This window comes from Gymnogyps californianus, chromosome 1 (assembly GCF_018139145.2).
Source record: "Gymnogyps californianus isolate 813 chromosome 1, ASM1813914v2, whole genome shotgun sequence".
In the NCBI taxonomy this organism is placed as follows: domain Eukaryota; kingdom Metazoa; phylum Chordata; class Aves; order Accipitriformes; family Cathartidae; genus Gymnogyps; species Gymnogyps californianus.
In genome coordinates this window covers 32,160,798-32,178,740 of record NC_059471.1, presented here as the reverse complement: position 1 = coordinate 32,178,740, position 17,943 = coordinate 32,160,798, and the positions used below count along the sequence as shown (strand labels likewise).

The following is a 17,943-nucleotide window of genomic DNA, read 5'->3' as shown; positions in this document are numbered from 1 at the left end:
CAAAATCAAGAACCTCCTTTGAGATAACAAGCAGCTTTCTGTGGAGCTGCAGCAGTAAATTTGTAGCTCCGGGTTTTCTATTAACAAATTTTTTAAAAAGTTAATCTCTCCATTCCTCTGACTTCCGCAAAAAATAAAATTGCCTTTCTGAAACCTGACATATGAAAAGCCAAGAGAGAAATATTTTTTTTAATCTTTTTTTTTTTTTTTTTAAATTTAGTAATTTCAGGATAATTACATGTTATTTGTGTTGTACAACCTCAGTGTTGCACTGTGTTGGCATCTGTGCCTTCTCCATAAACCCAAGGCCCCCAGGTGACAGTCACTGACACGGAGTCCCTCGGCCCTCCTCTTCATCTCCTAGTGCTCAGGTATTGTAGGCTCTCTCACCACACTGCTTCCTCCCCATCCTCACTGCTCAGGGAGTCCAGCACTGCAAGCTTCCCTGAGCATCAGGCCCATGGCTCTAGCAAGCCCCTTGGATCCTCATCTTCCTGGGGCATTTCCCTAGCAAGCAGCCTTGGGCTTTTAAATCTGAATTCTCATCTCCTTGGTGTGCCTCTGCGGCTAGTGAAGTGCCATCCCCTTACACAGGATGCCGAATCTCCCTTCAGGAGATGTGAGCAAGAAAACCTGCTGCTTCCTTTTGGCCTGGAACAAAGCTGCTGTTGAAAGCTTGGGGTGAGGTGGTGTCAAAGGCAAAAAAGATGTATCCTGGAAAAGCGTAGTGATCTAGTTTTTCAGGTAACTGAAATAATTCTTGGAGTGGAACTAGTGGAATCCCACTTTAATGCTCAGAAAGATTGTGGGTTTCATGACCTCTATAAACTGAGGTTATGTCCCCAAAAGTCACAACACCAGTAAATGAGGCAATACCAGAGTCATTTTTAGCATTATCAGGAGAAGTTTACAGACCTTCAGAATGGCTCGATTTTTAAGTCATCTTCTCACTACTTAGTTTTGAAACCTTAACATGTTGAACTTGCATGTCATGCCCTAACAGGGTTTTAAATGAGTAGCTGCTGTTTACAGCTCTGATTATTGTACCAGTTTTGTGAACATTTTTGTTTCTGAAGCAGCAGAACAGTATTCTTTTCTGAAGCTTAAAATGAACAAACATGGTGTTAAATGATAATAACAATGATGTTAAACTGTTACCAGCACAGATAGAAACAGCTTTTTGGGAGACTGTTGCTTTAGCTGTGTGTGGTACTCCTACTACACACATTTTTAGGAAAAGAAATCAACTGTCTAGTTCTACAGGATATTATGCAATTTCTTTCAGAAAGAAAGGCAACCGCACTTTCTTTTTCTGAGTGCTTGCTCATCTGCGTTCCTCAGGTGTCATCAGACATCTCCCTCCTACCTTCCCCAGTCCTTGCTGCACTTCTCGTTTTCTGGCATTTTATTGTGAATGATGGTGATTTATAGAGGCAGTGTTTTGAGACAATGTTCTGTGTGATATACCGGTACATAGGACTTACAGAATGTCTATTTCAAAAGTAATTAAAAAACATAATGTTAATTTTCTGATCTTAAATTTCTCGTGCCTTATCGATTGCTTTTGTTTCAACCTAGTAAATTATGCAAGCCTATCTCTCCAAATGAAAATACGTTCAGTTTTTTAACTAGTGGTCACTTTCCTGACAATCTAAGAATTTCTGCCCTGTGGTGCAGGACAGGAGACAAAATTAGGGTTAGGCAATAGTTATCTAGCAAAGATGAAATAATTCTAACCTAAGAAAATAATATTTATTTTGTCATGGACCCAAGTTAACTTGTCGCCTTCATCCCCAATCCTGATTCATTAGTCAACGGAATTAGGGCAACATGACCCTTCTATGCAAATAAATTCATGGATGAGGCACTGCTGTTATTAAATTCTATTATTTGTTGCCTGCCCTTATTCTGCTTGTATACTAATGGGGAGAGAAGGAGGAAGATAATTTTCTTAAGCTGTTCCCATCTTATTGAATGGAAACCTTGTAATGCTTTTAAGAAAGAGGTAAAAATAACAATACCACTGATTGCTGCAAATGATGATCTAATTTTTTTTCCCCTTTAGGATCTAAAGAAATATTAACTACTGTAGAAAAGAAGTGACCAATTGTCACTTACACAGTTGTAATAGGTACAAATGCAAAAGCACAATTAAAAATAAGACATGAGTGTTTGAAAATGTCAATAGTGCAATTATGATGCTGTGAAACACTGGTCAGTGGGTGAGCAGGTACTGAAGGTGCAGAGTTGGAGCTGTAATTTGACCTTGTTGCACAGCCTGTGTGTTTCACAGCATCAAGGCTATATCCAAGAAACCACATCTGGCTCTAGAAGTCATTGGGCAGTAAGTGGCTGGAGGCTGAGGGAATACTTCAAGGGAGGATCATTGTGTATGTTTTTTTCTGGTTCTTATGTTCTTTCCTAGGCATCTGCTTTTGGCCATTGTCTTTACTTATTTCTCCTCTTGAGTCAGGCTGCTGCCCAACCCTAACAAAGCCCCACAGCCCTCCTGGTGAAAGGGAGGGGTACGGTGAAAGAAAAATGAAAAGTAGCTGTATGATGTGGGAGGAAGACAAGATAAGGGGAAGGATATGAGGGTCAAAGGATCAAAAATGGGGATTCTGCCCAGAGATGTGCAGGATCAGGGGATGGAAACAGTTCACAGTCACCAGGGGACACTGGGCTAGATAGACCTTAGTCTGATGTAGTGCAGCCACTCTTATGTTTTGTCCTTATGTAGGAAAAAAACAAATAGGTGATAACTATGCCAGTGTACTGCCAAGCGTGCTAAAAGAGCTGTTGGCTTCTCCACCAATGGAAAACATGGGCGTACAAGTGTGGGAGGAAGGAATACAATGGGTACTTTGGTCAATTTGGCACTGCTGTTTCATGAGCAGTCGTTTAGGGAACTCACAGGGGCAGGGATATTCCTTTTTTAGTGTATGGGGGTCAGTCCTGCCTTCAGCTCCGTCTGTCCCTTCTGAATTGTCTGCTTGGTGGCCCTTTTTCTCACCCGAGAAGATGGGCAGGGAGGCAAGAGGAGCTGACCTGCGTGGGAGCATGTTAAGTGCCTCCTTGGAGAAGGGGGAGGGAGTTCCTTTTTACTCCTACCCGGGCAATCAAAGATCGTCAGAGAAATTACCGAAATTGCCGTTCCTTCCTGATACTTGTAGGACTGTTCCGATAAGTTAATTGTGATCCACCTCTTAATGAGAGAAAGACGAATAGAAATACTTTGCATGCACGTCATATTCAAAGTAATGTTGTTAGAACAACTGTTAGTATTTCTGACTTAAGCGCTTGATTTTGCAGCTTTCTCATTGTCATAGTGGTATTAATTATGCAATTTCCAACCTTAAAGAAAAGACAGAAGAGGTAACTGATGTACATCTTGGTACCTTTTCTGGCACAGCCTACAGTGGTGGAACACAAGCATCTACCTGAAGGACTGAACGTATGCAAAATAAGTTATATTGAATATGTTTATGGAGTAAAAAGGAAACATTATGCACAGTACGAAAGTTTTACGTGGTCATTTTGTTCATATACGAAAGCAAGACACTCCCCCATCTTGGTTTGAAAATTATTCAGGTTTATAACCAGTTTGAAGCATCTTGATTGTAGCTAATATGGTGTGATTCAATGTAGTTGTGGATTTGTTCAATGTGAACAGGGAAGACAATGATTTTGTCACCCTCATCTTCCTTCTGTTTCTGCTGTGTGAATCAAACAGCTGAGTGACATGCCTTTGATCAGAGATGGCACATAAAAATTTCAGACCCTGACACTTGTAGAAATGCATGAGTGCTCATGAAAATGGGAAAAGATGACAAGATTGAAGTTAGTGTTACAGCAGATGACTTTACATGTATGCCATAGATGTCAGTGTTATTTACACAGAAATAAAAAAAATACGCAGTGAAAAGTGCTTAGAGTTTTAAATTAAAAAAAAACAAAACAACATGAATTTATTTTTACTAATTGTTAGAGATGTACTTTTTTGCCTTAAAAAAAAAAAAGTAGTTTCAAGTGCTCTTTCTTTTATATAGGTTAAGAGGGAAGTAGGTACTCTGAACCAAAGGCTTGGCAAATAAAAGCTTTCCAGTAAATAGACTATTCTTAGAAGATATTTCAGATGGTTTGAATTTTACCTGTGATTACCAGCTTGTGAATAGCTTATATTCCAAAAGTATTTTCCATAATAAATGCAGAACCATCAAATTCTGTACTGCTTTTTCATGAGTGAAGTCATGCTATGAGGAAAAACTGGTACTGCTTTCTGATACTAAAGTGCTAATGTTTTCTTGATATTGGGCAACCTAAAAGCCCAACTGAAAGGCAAGCAACCACAGTATATTTTAATTAACATATACGTATATTAATTGTTTGAAATCAAAATTGATTTTTGCTATTTTTCTTTTTTCAACTGCAATGACATTTTAAATCTCAATCAAAGATCCATTACAAGTGAAGGTTATAACCAAAAGCGTTTAAGTGAAAATGGATGATTTGACATCCTAGGAGCAACAGCCTCCTCCAGACTTTGTGCTTATGCAGGCTGTGTATTTGACAAGACTGAGAGCATGCTTCTTTAAAACTTGTAGATTAGTTATGGAGCTTTAGATTGTCTTGTCACTTTTTCTTGCTCATGTAGAGAATTGTGTCCACAAAGGTTTTTTCATGTAATTGTTCTATGTGATGGTGTTTCTAGTTCTTGTCCTAGAAGATGAGCAGGATTTTGGATTTCTTTTAGGGGAGCTTTCACATTTACTTTTCACAGAAGTCCTACAGATTCTTGTATGTACAAAATTAGTGATTAATGAGGATTTTTTTGAAGATACCAATTTGAAAATAACTTGGGGGAGGAAGGAGGGAGGGTGACACACAGTGATGGTGTGTGTAAAGAAATGTATTTTTCTATATATCTTTTGTTTGTAGATAGTTAATGTATTTGGACAAACTCAGAAGTTTTGGGATACATGAATGGTTCTTCAGCTTCTATGCCTGAAATGTAGAGTGATCTGATTTTTAAACAGTTCAGTTTGGAAAAGTTCCACTTAGAACCACATCTTTTATGATCTGTAAGTCTGTAACATGGGGACTGGATAGAAAAGTTTGTAATTTCTAGACAGTGGGTTCATTCTGATGGAGTATTCTGGAGAGGTTGGATTTCCCCATTTGATAAAACGATACTGGAATATGTTTCAGTCCCTGCTGCCTGGTCTGGAGATGTAGAGTCCCTCTCTTAATTCATCTCTGGCGAGGGACCTAGTTAACAATACCTTTTGTATGTTACAAGTTTCGTGCTGAAGGATAAGTGAACCTCGCATTTGCATTCCCAGTCACTACTACTAAGGATGGATTTGTTCCCTCTAAAATCCGAAAGAAAACTGTTCTCAGCCTGTCTTGTGTTAGCTGTTTTCCTCGGTTGTCACTTCTAGTACGGATTGTACTGCATTTCGTTGACATTCTTAGTATTTTTTTTCTATACAAAATCGATGTTTTGGGAAAGTTAAGAAACTATGTGGTTGTTTTTTCTTTCTTTAATAGCATTTTACTTGAATTTTGGGTTCATATGACCTGTGACTGATGGTTGGGTTCAATGATGGACAAAGCTTAAACCTGGAGTTAGTACAGCTTCTTTTTGCCTTTTGTGATGATTTTTCAGTCCGCTTTTGCGGAGTGACTGGTTTGTAATGCTTGTGGTTAAATTAGTTACAGTTGTTCCATAGAAGCTAGTATAACTTTGTTTAGCATATAAGCGAAAAGATTTGATAAATAGTGGAGATGAGGAGAAAGAAGGTATTTATTCTGTTTCTTAGAGTGATGCATCTTAAATGCCAGCAGGTGGTCTATTCAGAACTAATAGTACTAGTTGCTTTTAGTAAGCCATTGTGCAAAGCAAGGGCTCTGTTAATTCCCAGTCCTTACGAGCACAAATGATTAGTAGGAAATAATGACTTTAGCATTGTAGGATGTCATTACTGGAAACCTGTTACATGAAACCTTATGTCAAATATTTTTATTAGCTATTTGATATGTATATATAATTAGAAAATTTAACATTCTGTGCAGATTCGGTTATTTCCCATAACAGAACTAATCCCCCCAGCATTATATGGTTGGTTTACATGTTTTTGGCAATTGTTATCAATGTAGTAACACAGCTATAAATTTGGTTTTAAGTGAGTTGAGAAATCATTTAACTTTAAAATCAAGTTGATTAATCTTAAACCCTCTTGCAATCTTGTTTTTTGCAAATTCAGTGCAATAGATTAGCATAAACACTAATGAACATTCAAAATCATTTATTCCAGTTAAAATCCATTCTGAATTTGTTATAAGCAAAACATTTTTTAAGCCTGCTTATTATATGAAAATACTCTCACTGCTGTTCAGCAGAGCAGTTAGGTGTATGCATGTTAGTCATACAAGTACACAAAAATTCAGCTAGACTCTCTGGTTGAAAGACAGCATCGAGAAAACATATATTGCAAATAGCATAAAGCATTCAATCTGTGTTTACAATGTTTAGCAGATAATTTTTATTAAATTCAGGCATAAAATTTTCATTCAGCTTAAGTAAGCCAGAGATGGATGTCATTATGAGATTTACATACCATTAGCTCACATCAATTGATTAGCAGCCGAACTCTGTGGTACAAGGCTAGTTAGATACATTACTTGTGATGCCAGGAGGCTGCAGGTCAAGGAGGTTTACTGGCTGCACGCTCGTTTCCTTTGCCTTTGTGATTACTTGATAAAATGAAGTGCATCACTGTGAACAATTGACCCTTTCGAACAATCCAGACTGGTCAGCAGTCTAAATCCACATTTTAAAGCCATCATTATAGCCTCAAACTTAAGAGTTTCCAGGGTGCAGACAAAGGTGTTGTCTTCCTTCAGTACCAGTCGTGTACCATTTTCAGACTTTATGAAGTACTTGAATTGAATAATATTGGAAGATACCGAAAACTCCTCTGGAAATCCGTCCAGCCTGCTTTTGGACACCAGTACAATTCTGGATTTTATTTTTGCAATGAAATCAGGAGCATTACAAAAGATTCTAAGTCCTTGTGAACGGTCGTGGCTGTCAGTTATTTCCAGGAAAGTAGTCTCTCGAGATGCTAGCTGTTCCTTCTCCCACCGTGATTTCACTGCATCCGAGAGTACCTTGAGCTGGAAAAAATCTGCTTCTTGTGCCAAAAGTTGATTTTCTCGAAACCCTTCTGGTAGAAGAAGTTCTCCATTTCGTAGGAAGTTGAGAATGTGTCTGAAAAGGAGTCCATCTCTGTCTATGAAGTAATGACCGTCTGCATCGAATGGGCACATTATTTTTCCATTTATGATCCCTTCCAGAAAAGAATCTGGATACTTGGTTAGTGTCTGTTTTTGTGTGATATATAGATAGCCACCAACATTCAGAGTAATCAGAGACGTTTTATAGTCCTTGTCTTGCTCAGAGCCTTCGGAGTTGCTGTGTTTTCCTTCGCATTCCTTTTCTCCTCTGTTTATTTTTCTCTCCATTATCAAAGCTAGGACAAAAAGCCAGCTATCTTGCTTTGTTCTTGTCAGCTTGCAAAGAGATTTTTTTTTTTTTTTTTAAAAAGCACCTTTATTCAGCTCCGGCACAATGTTGGAATGGAAATGCTGCTAGCATTGCTCCGACTGTCAGCTCGGGTTTGCAGTAGGTGGCGTATCAGCTGTGTATGCAGGGAGATATCAGGAATATGACTGTAAAGGAGAATTTGCATTTAACTGTGTAAGGGAAGAAGGATATAACAACTGTTTGTCTCTTTCCTTTAAGTCTAGGAGGTTTACATAGTTTGTGGGGTTATCGCAGAAATGCATACTGCTATTCTAAATGACACCTTATTTTTAATACTTTAAGATGTATTTGTAGTATCAGCTGGCCAAATCATGTTTAGTGCTTATGGTGTTAAACAGATAGCTTCATTTATGTTTCAAGGATTTAATTTTCACAAAGCGTCTTTTCACATTTTTTTGGTACCGATTACAGTACCTGATGCATACAGCAGGACAACGCTGAAAGGAAAGGTGTCCCTGTCTGTACAAGGGGGGTGTTGTCTATGGAGTGTGTGCACGTACATATTCTTAATTTATCGGATTTGTGCGCAGTGGTAAGATGTTTTCACAGAAGATACTCTGGAAGTAATGCTGAGGACTTGTTGGTCTGTTTTAAGTTTGTGGTGAAAGCTTCCATTTGCAGTCGATGGGAGTATCCACACCAACACAAGAACTGCAGCCTGATTAGGTTTCACTTTTTGCCTTTCTCTGTGCCATAGATAAAAACTGTTTTAGAGAGGGGATTCGCTATTTATATTGGTGATGTTTTTTAAGTTACCAAGGCTATCTAGCATCAGTTTGTTCTTTCTCGATAGAAACAACTCAGCTGCCCTGCGGAACAAAGGGTTAGTGTGCCTACAGATAGCTTTGAGCATCACATAACATTATAGCTTAGCAACACTGGGGTACGGGGAGGGGGGAAACATTGGCAGAGCACACTTGAATCAAATGGCTGTCTTCTCTCCATGAATCTGTGCATTGAGGCTCACTCTTGGTTGCCTCTTAGAAAAAGGTTTCCCCTTTAAACATTTGCAGCTTGGAGCAGGAAAGGTAAAGCTCTCCACACATCTCTGTGTGTGTTTCCTTGGGGAGCGGGCGGGAGCTGCAGCATGCATTCCCCAGCACGGGAGTGCTTACCTTGGGCTGGACCTGGAGAGGAGGTCCCATCTTTTTCAAGATGTATTTTTCACTTTACAGGTAGATGTCTCCTGCTTTGACCGATTAGCAGTAAAAAGTCAGATTATTCTTCTGTAAATTCTTCTGCTGTATTTCTAAATATTTTATTCCTACTGCTCCCACTGTCTCTAAGACTGTTTATTGATACTGTAGAGTCATCACTATAATATTTTATTAATTGATAGCTGAATCTAGTAGAAATAAATGCACTTTTTTTTTTTACTCGCTGTTCTCCTTGCTAGGGTATCCCTAGCACTGATACACTAAATTTTTCTGCTGCTGTGTGTGATACATTAAGCAGATATTATTCATTAGATTTGATTTGTCAGGAATTAGTCATGGTCTTAATTTTAACTCTTTGATGCCATTGATATGTTTAGCATAACTTCAGTCAAAGAGATTTCAACCAGTTTCTAATTTTTAAACATTTGGACTTTTTTCAGAATTAACTCCTTTCACAATTATTGAGTGAATAATTGAGAAAATGAAAAAGCCAATTAGTTTCAAGTATGATTTTTTTTTTTTTTTTTGCATTTACAGGAGACATCCGTTCAAATTTAGTTTATTGTCAAGTGATGGAAAATTCAGTTAATGTGCTTACATCATGCGTAGCTACAGTGTTGAACCGTCTTAGTGGCTGTTAAACCCTAAGAGAACTATTTCTGTGGTGCTTTCATCTTACACAGTGATCTTGAAATACTTTGAAGCTGAACTAGGAATGTCCTGGCACAAGTAAGTAGGGATTTCCAAGGAGAGCTGGGATTTGTAAAAGATATGAAATTTTTCATGGCCAGCTAAGCTGTCTGCATTTTAAGAGACGGCAGTTACAGAACAGTATCTGCTCACTTAGTTTTTCATGCTCATCACCTTCTCCATGTTCTAACACTTGCAGTTGAAATTTTCCACTTTTGTGAACGAGTAAGTATTCTTTGAAAGATCATGCAAAATCATTTTAGTGGTTTGTATGATAAAATATTCAATATCAATTTGATGTGGAAAATATACTCTGTGGAGATCATGAATATTTACATTTAAACCTTTGAGACTTGAAAAATGTAGAGCTGCTGTAAAATTTTCATCACCACAAACCCATGTAACTGTACTTCACTGCAACTGACAGTCATCTGTAACACAAAATTAAAGCCTGGCATATCTTTGTGAAAATTTTTCACTTTCTGTGCTGTACTACAAGACAACTTTTCCAAAGAGCCCTCATTCTTCCTGTGCGCTTGGTGATACATACGGTATTGCAGCTCCTGTAGTTTTAGTGGGGTGCTTTCATATAGTTTACTGTTTTCTGAAGGTGTAGCTATGCCTAGAGGAACGGGATTTCCTTTTTTCTGTCCTTTTGTCCCTGCACTGGAAGATCATCCAAAGGTTCATTTTGGTAAAGGTATGCAAGTATTTCTTGCAATCAAGTTAGAGACTTGACCATTCTTGTGCTCTGAGAGTCTTTGTGTTGTGCACCAGGCATGTGATAGATGAGATGTGCCCAGTGCATCCCAGATCTTCTTGCTTCCCACTTGGATTGAGACAGAGCAACTTGCTGCTGTGTGCTCTCCTGTGCCATGAGTGAACTGTCTGTTTCTGCCCTATCCAGCTGAAGTATCCTGCTTGCCAGCGTTGGTAGCTAGCAATCCTGAAGCGACTGCTGCTTCACAAATTGTTAGCGTCGCCTATATGCTGGGATTGGCCATTCAAGTAAGGAATAGCGCTGGAATCCAGCAATTGAAAGGATATTGGTTTGGTTCCAGATTAAGTCAGAAAATATACTGAGCACTCTTGCACACACTTAAGAGAGTGGCTGTAGTAGTAGTACTCCATTTCCAAGTTACTCACCCTTTGGGCTGCACCAGGAGGGCTTTTCAGTTTCTTCTCGGTCAGACAAGCCGTCCTGGAGACAGTGAAAATGCAGTGCTGGTGTCTATCAGCTACACAGGTAAACAAATCCAAAGAGGAGGGGGCTAGGCATCTGCCCCTCATTCTGTCCTATGTGTTTCCTTTTGGAAAATAACCTCACTCCTCCTCAACTTCCATCCTCCTCCTGAACCTCCTGGTCTGGAAGCTTGAGCACACCATGGAGCTGAGGATTCAGGACTAGAGCACACCACAGGAAAGTTGGTGCTTTACCAATGGTTTGGCTTACTCATGTGTCCAAACAGCATCAGCTTCACTGAGAGTCTGCTGTCAGTGAAAATGACCTGGGTTACAGAAAACAGCTACTTTTATTTATTACAGTACAAAAGGATATGAGGAGAAATCTCAGCTATAAGAGGTAGAGAATTTTTGAAGTGTATTAGGAAGCCGTGCTGATGAAATCTGTTTGGGTTATCGAGGCAATTTGCTTGTCATTTAATGTCATAACACAGAAAATTGGCCAGGTTGTTGGACAATTAAACCATTCAATAGCTACTACCTCACAGTGTTGATAGCATAGACATTCTCATTCCAATAATAACTCCAGGACATTGATTAACAGCTGTTGAAGACAAGCTCTACACACTAATTAAAATTGAAGATTTTCAAATCAGCAAGTCTGAACAATTTGCATTCAAGAGTTTTAAAAGCTGTCTAAGAAACTCTATCAACAGTTGCTGCTGATATTTTTAATAATTTTTGAGCACTGCAGTTCTACAAGACTGAAAAAGCAAATGCTATGCCAGTATTTGAAAGGTGAATTGGATGGCCCAGGTATTTAAAAACGAAAAGAAACTGTACGAAAAACAATAAAACATCTGACTTGAAAGTCAATCAGTTAAAAATTAAGGGAGAGTAATATAGTACTAATCAATGTGGGTGGAGGGAAAATGGATTGTGCCAAATTTTTTTCTCCTTTTTTTTGGTTACAATTTGTTCAGCAAAGCAGGTGATGCTTTTTTCTGTTAAATCTTTGAGTATGTCTCATTCGTCATTTTGAATTAGAGCATATACTGTATTGGTTTCTGTTTCATTTAACTATACAAAAATTATCTGCAGGCTTCAAACTGGCAGATGTTAAGCAGAGAATTATCACTAAAATGTTGCTGTGATTTGGTTCTTGGTCCTATTTATTTTTAGTCAGTGATCAAGCAGGACATTGTTACTGATGAAGTTTGGAGATGATACAGACTGAGAATGTAATCAATAAGGAGATACATTGCTGATGCAGAACCACTTGGATAGTTGGGTAGGATAACATTTTAATATGACCAAATATGAAGTTTATATGCCCAGGAATACACTATAGACAGGGCTTGCAGTACATACGTTTGTGGGAGAGTTAGGGCAGAGGCTCTGTCCTATGTATAATGCATCATTGACAACTGAACACGAGGTCATCGTTCTGTGCGGTGGTCAGTAAAACAAATGTAGTATGTATCTTTGGATGCCTAAATAAGGGAGCGCCAAGTGAAGACAGGGCGATCCTGTTCTCTAGCTGCGTAGCTACCAGGGAAGGGTGGTCTGAGAAGGGCACCAGCTTCGAGGCTGCCCTTTGAATGGAAGAGAGGTGCCACAAAATGCCTCTGGTCTGGAAGAGCAGAGCTGAGGTCTAGTGTAGGAGGGGACTGCTCCTTGTCCAGCCATCACGTGCAATAGCCTGGGAAGCTGCACAGTGGTGTAAGTGGGCAGCAGGAACTACCGGGGCTTCGGACTTGGACGCTGCGAAGCAACAGCCCAGTTTCTACCTGCTGAGGAGCTGAAGACACATGTGCCCATAGTCTGCCCTTACTGCACTTCCTTGAACTTTTTCCTGCTGCCTGGGAGTCGTGCGTCCTGAGGCAGGTCTTCATCTCCTTCCCTGGCACCGCTCACAAAGAGAAGGAGCTGGTAAACGCCAGATCCTGTCCCACATGCTGTCAAGTCTGGCTGTGAGAGACAATGTCTCAGGAGAGACATTCATGAACTGAACTTTCTCTCAGGCCAATAAGAATGATTAAGAAGCTGAAAAATAGGCCTAATGGAAGATTCAAGAAAACATGATTTATTTTTATTAGGCTTGTGTTGTGGTTTAGGCCCAGCTGGCAACAAAGCACTACTTGGCCGCTTGCTCACTCCTCCCTGTGCTGGTTTTGGCTTGGATAGAGTTAATTTTCTTCATAGTAGCTAGTATGGGGCTATATTTTGGATTTGTACTGAAAAGTGTTGATAATACAGGGATGTTTTCGTTACTGCTGAGCAGTGCTTACACAGAATCAAGGCCCATACTAGCTACTATGAAGAATATTAACTCTATCCAAGCCAAAACCAGCACACTCCCCCCCAGTGGGATGGAGAGGAGAAAATATAACGAAAGGCTTGTGAGTCGAGACAAGGACAGGGAGGGATCACTCACCACTTATGGTCACAGGCAAAACAGACTCGACTTGGGGAAAAAGAAATCAATTCAATTCGTTACCTATCAAATCAGGTTAGGATGATGAGAAATAGAACCCTATCTTAAAAACACACCTTCCCCCCACCCCTCCCTTCTTCCCGGGCTCAGCTTTGCTCCCGATTCCTCTACCTCCTCCCCGCCAGCAGTGCAGGGGGATGGGAATGGGGGTTGCGGTCAGTTCGTCACACAGTGTCTCTGCCGCTCCTTCCTCCTCAGGGGGAGGACTCCTCACACTCTTCCCCTGCTCCAGCGTGGGGTCCCTCTCATGGGGGTCAGCCCTCCACAAGCTTCTCCAACGCGAGTCCTTTCCACGGGCTGCAGTCCTCCACGAACTGCTCCAGTGTGGGCTTTCCCACAGTCACGGCCTTCTCCGGGCCCAGCCACCTGCTCCGGCGTGGGGTCCTCCACGGGCTGCAGGGGAATCTCTGCTCCACTGTGAACCTCCATGGGCTGCAGGGGGACAGCCTGCCGTCTCACCACAGGCTGCAGGGGAATCTCTGCTCCGGTGCACCTCCTCCCTCTCCTTCTTCACTGACCTCGGTGTCTGCGTGGCTGTTTTTCTCACAGGAGCCACCCCTGTAGCCCCTGCCCACTACCAAAACCCCACCACACAAACCCAACGCAGCTTGATAAAGGTGAAGGGTACATAAGTGCTTGGATGGGCAGAAACGCTTTCATAGCAGGCCCTTCAACTTAGCAGTCAATGGTCTAACAAGACCCAGTGGCTGGAAATTGGAGGTGGGTGCAGTCAGACTAGAAAACTAACACATTAAAATTTCCAAACCAGTCCATCTCTCAAAAAACCCCCAAACCAACCCCTATCAGACCATCTTCTGCACAATTCCAGTAAATTTCCCCAGTGCCTGTTTATTCCCTCAAGCATTTTAACCCCATTCTGTTCATTTGATGGTGATTATCAGCAGGTTTTGAAGCTGGATTTGACATCTCCCCAGCATATCTCGCAATCATCTCACTGAAAGAGTCAACAGTTGAAATTCCTTTATGAATTGGCACCGGGCCATTCAGGCAGGGAGGTCGGGGTGAGCATGCATTTGGCAGCTAATGATGAAGCTATGGGTTATGTAGACCAACCTGTCTGGAGCTGCACTCACAGTGTACTTGTACCTGCCAGCCCACATAGGGCAACTGAGAGCGTAAGACGCTTGGGAAAATGTCTGTTTTCCCTTCTAATCATTGGTCTTAGCTAGTCTTCCAGACCTGTTCATTTGTCTTGTACTATCTGCTTTATTTTGAGTAGGTATTTTTAACAGGGAATTGTCACTTTCATGCCTTATTCATCCTTTGGCTTCTAGGCTGATGTGACTATGGAAGTATCAAGGCAGATGTGTAGCACTTTGGATGTCTTTTCATTGCAGTTCTGGTCCTGCAACAAGTGAAGACAGACCCAAGTCTCTGAACTTGAGTTTGGTGAATGAGGGCTAATTAGGCTGCGAAGGGAGTAAAAAATGTGTTCCCCCACTACAGTCTTGCATCCGGAGATTTGCATGCATCTTTGCAGATTTATTCTGCTAGACTCTCTGGATGTGTTAAAATCCCCAAGAGGGTCCAGGGAAAGCGGGACATAAACCTTAGCTTTTGGACGGTGAATGAGCTTTCACAGCAGACTAGCTTAGCTGCAAGGCAGTGTTCTTGGAGACTGCGGACAGCCTTGTACTGTGAAGCGACTGGAACATTAAAAGCTGTTGTGGTTTAACCCCAGCTGGCAACTAAGCACCACACAGCCGCTCGCTCACTCCCCCACCGGTGGGATGGGGGAGTGAATCAGAAGACTAAAGGTGAGAAAACTTGTGGGTTGAGATATAAAGACAGTTTAATAAGTAGAGCAAAATCTGCGCACGCAAGCAAAGCAAAACAAGGAATTCATTCACCGCTTCCCATTGGCAGGCAGGTGTTCAGCCATCTCCAGGAAAGCAGGGTTCCATCACATGTAATGGTTGCTTGGGAAGACAAATCACCATCACTCCGAACATCCCCCCCTTCCTTTTTCTTCTCCCAGCTTTATATGCTGAGCATGACATCATATGGTGTGGAATATCCCTTTGGTCAGTTGGGGTCAGCTGTCCCCGCTGTGTCCCCTCCCAACTTCTTGTGCACCCCCAGCGTACTCGCTGGTGGGGTGGTGTGAGAAGCAGCAAAGGCCTTGACTCTGTGTAAGCACTGCTCAGCAATAACTAAAACATCCCTGAATTATCAACACTGTTTTCAGCACAAATCCAAAACATAGTCCCATACCAGCTACTATGAAGAAAATTAACTCTATCTCAGCCAAAACCAGCACAAAAGCCAAATCTGGATCAGCATTAATTAAAAGAGGGTATTAGGCAGGACATCAAAGATGAGATATTAGTAAGGATAAGCATGTTTAACTGGCAAGTTCATTTCCTAAATAGCTGGTGTGGGGAAGCTATCTGGTTCATTGATCCTGATTCTTAAAACTTAAGAATAATTTGAAAATTGTGCAAGGTGCAGAGAGACTGATAGCAGCATGTCGGTGTTCAGACAGCTGGGCTGGATGGCTCAGATGAGTACAGGCTATTTAGCCTTGAACCTGTATCGTAGAAATTAGTGGAAAAATTGTCATGGAGTTCAAGAGGTAGAAAAGATCAGAAATATAATGAATGCTAGCAAACATGGCTTTATGTAAAGGTTTTCTGGTCAAACAAACCTAATTTTGTTTATTATTTCGGAGATTGTGAGTTTAAAGTAACAGCATGTTTACAGCCTGCTTAGCATTTCATATTGCACATAATTTAGAATCTTGTGACATTCTGATTTATGTCTAAAAAAAAATAAATAGCAAGCACAGAACAAGATTAAAAACTGGCTGACAGTTATCGGAAAGTAATTATCAGTAGGAAGCCACTTGGGTTGTAGTTTGAAGGGCTTCCTCCAGGGTTAGCAAGAGGGACAGTAGTAAGTGAGAATCTCTGCTTATAAAATGTGTCGTGATTGACACAAATGCTGGTCAGACAGTGAATAACTACGACAGGACTGTCATGGTGTGACCGGGATCACTTAATTCACAGAATCTGTTTAAAGACAATGCATTTTAACCAAGCCAAAGGCAATTGTACACTTAGGAACAGGGAATGCAGAGCACACAGGTAAAATGTGAGGCTTAGAAAAGACTCAAAATAGATATATTAGTGATATAATAGCCAGTCAGCTCCATCAACTCCTAGAGCCTGATTTTTAGAGACAAATTGATCTTAACCCAGTTTTAGCCATCTAAACATGAGGCACAGTCATGGGACACAGACACTCCCCCCCGCTCCCCCCCCCCCAAAAAACCCCAAAACCCAAAACCACAAAAAACCCACCAGCACAGGGCAGATCATTGAATCCTGAAAGAGATGGGACCAATTTTCTTCTGAAAGTCTCCCTTCCTCCCTCTCTCATCTGAATTCAGAGATTCTGCTGAATAACCTTGAGATGGCTGAAGTGAGGTGAGAGAAATTCCAGCTCCTGTATCTGTTATTTTACCTCCATATATGGTTTTGGTAAGACCAGTACAATAGTATTACGTCTATTTTCTGGTCTCCGTGTTCTTAAAACATCATTGCAAAATAGAACAAGGTGCAGATAAGAGACCCAAAATTGATTTAAGTGTGGCGTAAATGCCTTGTGGTGAGATAATGCATGAGCTTGAATTACTTCATTTATTGAAAAGATGATTGAGAAGTGACTTGATTACAATGTATAAATACTTTCAAAGGGAGAAAACACCAGGTACTAAAAGGCTCTTTAGCGTAGTATAGAAAGTCATAAGAAGAACCAACTGCTAGAAGCTGAAGGCAAATTCATATTAGAAATTAAGCAGCAATATTAGTACCACTTTAGCCACAAATAAGTTACTAGGTTCTGTACAGAAGAAAGAGGATAAAATTTATCTGTCTGTTATACACAGGAGGTCAGGCAAATTTGCCAAGTTGTCTCTCCTGACCATAAACCTTAGGAATCTGTAAAACCAGAAGTGTTTTAATACAAATTTTCTTTGTTTCATTCAAAACTATCTGGAAAAGTATGGCATTCTTATTCCTTTCAAGGATTTAGTTTAAATCAAACCAAGAAATTTTAGATTAAATAATTTAAAAATACATGCTGTCAGAGTAATCACTCTCTGCATTATTAAGGGAGAGCAGACATAGATTTCCAGATGTAATGATATTTCAATCTATAAGACAATGGAAAAATTAGAGGCGTCTCAGAGTGCCTTGTGTTTCTTGGCATCAATACTTCTAAGCATTTCTGTTATCTTCTGTGACATTGCCAGCTGAAGGTAACAGTGACAGTGTAGTACCCGGACTACACTGACAAGACTCTGTTGGAAGGACATTTTAAATAGTGAGAGCTAATCAAGCCATTAAAGCTCATCTTTTCTTGTTATTCAAGGCTGTTCCAGAGGTGTTTGTTTTACACATATTGCACTGGCTATGCCCAAAAGAGATGGATAAATTGCCACCCCCCCACCTCCCCTCACTATGCACTAGAACATGGTAGTAGAGAAGGAGGTGTTTGCCCACCATCACTTCTCTCTTCCTTTCTACATCAAGTTGCTTTTAATTTTTACGCTTTTCCACCTTTACGGAGTAGACTGGTACTATTGCACTGCTCTGTTAATCGTTACTGCTTTAGGCAAAAAGGTGTTCACGTTGGATTACAAAATGACTGTGTTACAGAGGTAAATGTACAGAGAGCAGTATTAACTAAAATTTAGTGTGTGATCTCCTAGATTACTGACCACAAGTTTTTATTTCTTTTCTCTGAGTGTTAGCATATGTAGTATTATTACTTTATTGCATTGT

The 17,943-nt window shown here is 40.5% G+C and overlaps 2 protein-coding genes across 3 annotated transcripts in view; one reads left to right on the top strand and one right to left on the bottom strand.

Annotated features, from left to right (window-relative positions):
• GTF2F2 (general transcription factor IIF subunit 2) overlaps window positions 1-17,943 on the top strand; it is a 91,324-nt gene that overhangs the window by 24,022 nt on the left and 49,359 nt on the right. The window lies entirely within an intron of this gene.
• KCTD4 (potassium channel tetramerization domain containing 4) lies at window positions 6,754-7,527 on the bottom strand. The gene has a single exon (XM_050912942.1). It carries the CDS (start codon window positions 7,525-7,527, stop codon window positions 6,754-6,756), a length of 774 nt encoding a protein of 257 aa, XP_050768899.1.

Coding starts and splice junctions, on each gene's coding strand:
- KCTD4 (XM_050912942.1), bottom strand. CDS start 7,527: ATGGAGAGAAAAATAAACAGAGGAGAAAAGGAATGCGAAGGAAAACAC.